The 3,463-nt window shown below is 36.4% G+C and overlaps 1 protein-coding gene across 5 annotated transcripts; it reads right to left on the bottom strand.

Annotated features, from left to right (window-relative positions):
* Window positions 1–2,283: 2,283 nt before the first annotated feature.
* On the bottom strand, window positions 2,284–3,463 carry LOC149221528 (uncharacterized). Of its 5 annotated transcripts, none has more exons than XR_016248857.1 (4): window positions 3,175–3,462; window positions 2,973–3,077; window positions 2,832–2,869; window positions 2,284–2,700 (listed from the first exon to the last, which is right to left on the bottom strand). XR_016248857.1 is itself a non-coding variant. In XM_089382986.1 (4 exons), the coding sequence occupies exons 1-4, from the start codon at window positions 3,303–3,305 to the stop codon at window positions 2,647–2,649; spliced, it is 333 nt and encodes a 110-aa protein (XP_089239112.1). In that variant the 5' UTR covers window positions 3,306–3,463; the 3' UTR covers window positions 2,284–2,646. The 5 variants fall into 5 exon arrangements, 3 of the variants coding, with proteins under 3 accessions (XP_089239112.1, XP_089239113.1, XP_089239114.1); XR_016248856.1 differs by having other exon boundaries at window positions 2,284–2,628; window positions 3,175–3,453; XM_089382986.1 differs by having other exon boundaries at window positions 2,832–2,874; window positions 3,175–3,463.

Genomic DNA, 3,463 nt, shown 5'->3' with positions numbered 1-3,463 from the left:
ATACATATTCCCCGAAGGCAGGACGTTGCCAAGGAAAAATTTGTGAGGAAGATAATGTTAAATAGACATTATCAAGGCTCAGTAGAGGTTATTGAAGCTAGGCGGTTAAGGGGATACATATTCCCCGAAGGCAGGACGTTGCGAAGGAAAAATTTGTGAGGAAGATAATGTTAAATAGACATTATCAAGGCTCGGTAGAGGTTATTGAAGCTAGGCAATAGTTTCATAGCTCGGGGGAATCAGAGGTGATTCAAGGTTGGGTGGATCGGTGTCTTGAATCATATAATTTCTAGACTAAACTGCTATTGGAGGTTATCTCTGTTAGCCTTATAATTGTGTTGGGGGATTGGTATGTATTGAGTAATGTGAATCTGTGAGTTTTATTTATCAATTGTGCATTATTATTTAGTTAAGCTTTAAATGGTGAAATCAAGAGGAAAATTAACCAGTTGAGAAGTTTTTCTGAATGTAAATTATGAATTACAATTTTTGTTAATGGAGTGTTTATTTCTTTGGTGAATTGCATGAACTCAGAAAAGAAAATTAATTGAACCTAAGTATACAGATCTTATGCATTCAGAAGCAGGAGGTCTATATCGAATTAGGAGATCCTAGGTGCTATCCCATAACACATTAAGTGTCAATTGCAGAGGAGCGCATAGTAAATGTCACGGTGTAAATCGCTGAGAATCCAAACAGTGGGAGGTATCTGGGAAGTGTTTGCAGGTAACGCAAATGAAGATCTTCATATCACTTCTTCATATCACTTACCAGGTACATAACTGAGAGGAAAAACAAAATAACTTGGTATATTTTCACTGTTTGCATTCGAAAACATCTGCAAAAAAAAAAAAACAAATTCATATATTGTTCCTTAGAAAAAATCAACCTAGATTAATCCACGAGATCGACTCGTGTATAGATGACCAGTTGACTGACTGTATGTTTAGTAAAGTTATGATGGTATTCTTAACTAATATACATATTCAGGTTACATCTAGCTATTGGTGGCATTGATTATTAGTCGTAGTTGTTTAGGCTGTAATTATTGCATGCATAATATATAAATGAATGATAGTTCTTTAGAAAACATGTGCAAGCGAAGAACATTGATTTTACAATTATCATTCCAAAGTGTAATTAAATTATATCCTTAATAACTTTGTCCAAAGAAGAAAAAAAGTATTGATTTCCAGAATATACTGACAAACCATGATCTTAGAGAAACAATAATACTCTAGGAAAATTTCATCACAACAGGAGTGCTGGTATCACGGCGGGTTAGTACATTACTTGGTAGTGTTAACCCAGTGACCCAGAGGGCTCTGAAAACATATAAATTAAACCCAGATTTCCATATTAAACTCATAGACGCCTAAAAGCTTGATAAACAGCATATAAATTAAACCCAGATTTTCATAATTAAGTAGTAGTCACCTAAAAGATTTCTCAATTTGAAGCAAAGCTATAGTGGCGCTCGACTATTCCTGGGATATGTAGAGTGTTATGGAACTAGCTCACAAAAATATAGAAAAGATAGATCAACGACTTAGAAATCAGCCTCTTCAAGGGGGCTGATTTTCATGTGTCATGCTTAAAGAAGGTTATAAGTGACAAGCTCCCAGTGCAAACAATATTGCCAGAACTTGATAAGGAAAGAAAAATCATATTGGAACCTGAAGCAGTCAAAGAAACAAGAACTCAACATCTACTAAATTGATCAATTTCAGAGTATTTCATCAAGTGGAAGAACTTACCCGTTGAAGATTTCACATGAGAGGATGATAATTTTATACAGAAGCATCCATAACTACTCAAGCGTTGAGGAAAACATTTTTTTGAAGGAGAGGGGCATGTTAGATCCCTATAATACTAGTGATTCCCCTATTATTATTATCATTGTATAATCCCTTATTGTTATTGTTGTGCCCCTGTTGTCCCCATATTGTTATTATTGTGTCCCATAGAAGCCCACTATTGTTATTTTTGTGCCCTTATATTATTATTGTTAGGTCGGCTTTTGTTATATTGTGACCCATTAGACTCCTATATATTAGACTCCTAGACTCCTATATATAGAAAGGAGGTTTTGTCATTTGTATCATCCAATAATGGTTCATTTGTGTAATATAAAGGAGGTTGCCCCCTCGAAGACGCTGATTTCTAAGTTGATGATCTATCTTTTTTTATCTTTTTGTGAGTTAGTTTCATAACATAGAACGTGCCATATATAAATTTTTCCACAACATAAACGTAGATAAAATCGCACAGATAAAAACAAAATTCAAAAAAATAAAAATATGTAACATTTTATTTCATAAACAGATTGTTATTCACCATCAAAACAGAGAAATAAATAGTCTAGAGATAATGGGAGATTTCCCAATAAGTTACAGTCAAAGTAAGGGCAAAGACTATCCATAAGAGCGAAACCCATTACAGAGTAACAGCAAGCCCCCATAAAAATTAGGAAGCAAGCTCGTAAAGGCCTAAGGGGCGTAACCCAGGTGGTATGGACCAAATAAAATAGAAAAAACACGGAAATTCCTAAGTAAAAAGGCGTTAACAAAGTCAAGCCAAAGTCATCTTCATTCAAGACCGAGTAGTGCTTCGGACACTGAGACCAAGCTGGAAAAACGAAGAGTGTTAATGAAGGAGTGTGGGAAACCTAGAATCGATATCACGTTGTTCATCAAAACCCTTGAGAATACATGTGCATGCACATACCAACAGGGAAACATTAGGCAGTGAAATAGAGCTTAATTTCTGCACTAGAAAATCTAGCATTATAGGTAAAACCAAAAGCATAACTTATGTTGGCCATGACTTACCAGGGCGCAGGACAGTAGCAAACTAGAGAATAAGAAACCTGAACTAAAGCATAGCGATAAGATTCATCTGTCAGCGAGAGACATTCGACTGATCTTGAGGTCAAAGAATCCTAAAGAAGGTAAAAATGCACCACCCATTACCTGCAAAGAACCACGGGTACCCAAAACCACCAGAGTCTCGGCAAAATGAGGGTGGAGGTTGTCTCTAAGAAACCACGATGCGCTTCTGTGGAGCCATACCTAACACTGCAAGAGCAGAGAGAAATGAAAATTGCTAAGCATTATTATAAAACAGAGAAAGACTAAGAATAAATACAGAGAAGAAATAAAATTTTGGTTTTACTTGAATCGAGAGTTGAGGGATGGCTCTTGGCTACCATAAACTGAGGTAAAAACCTCTAGCTCATTCATGTTCGCAATTTTGGCATGGTGACACACACACAATATCAAGACTTCACACAACCAAATCGCCATATAGAGCAGAAGACCAGAGGTGGAGCAAAAGTGTTGGCTAGCTGAGAGACCAAACCCACAGAAATCAAATGCGAAATGCCTTAACGTGTGGAGTAGTTTTATGCCATGTGAGGGTTAGGGTTTGAGACCTCATGCCATCATCGTCGATTCAAGAACAA

Source organism: Pinus tabuliformis, chromosome Q (assembly GCF_031772625.1).
Source record: "Pinus tabuliformis cultivar Carrire ecotype Pingquan chromosome Q, CPIR1, whole genome shotgun sequence".
NCBI classification, from domain to species: domain Eukaryota; kingdom Viridiplantae; phylum Streptophyta; class Pinopsida; order Pinales; family Pinaceae; genus Pinus; species Pinus tabuliformis.
The sequence above is the reverse complement of the archived record's forward strand: the minus strand, read 5'-3'. Positions and strand labels throughout refer to the sequence as shown.

Coding starts and splice junctions, on each gene's coding strand:
- LOC149221528 (XM_089382986.1), bottom strand. CDS start 3,305: ATGGCGATTTGGTTGTGTGAAGTCTTGATATTGTGTGTGTGTCACCAT. Junction 3,078..3,174: donor TCCCTCAACTCTCGATTCAA/GTAAAACCAAAA, acceptor CTGCTCTTGCAG/TGTTAGGTATGGCTCCACAG. Junction 2,701..2,831: donor TGCTACTGTCCTGCGCCCTG/GTAAGTCATGGC, acceptor TGTATTCTCAAG/GGTTTTGATGAACAACGTGA.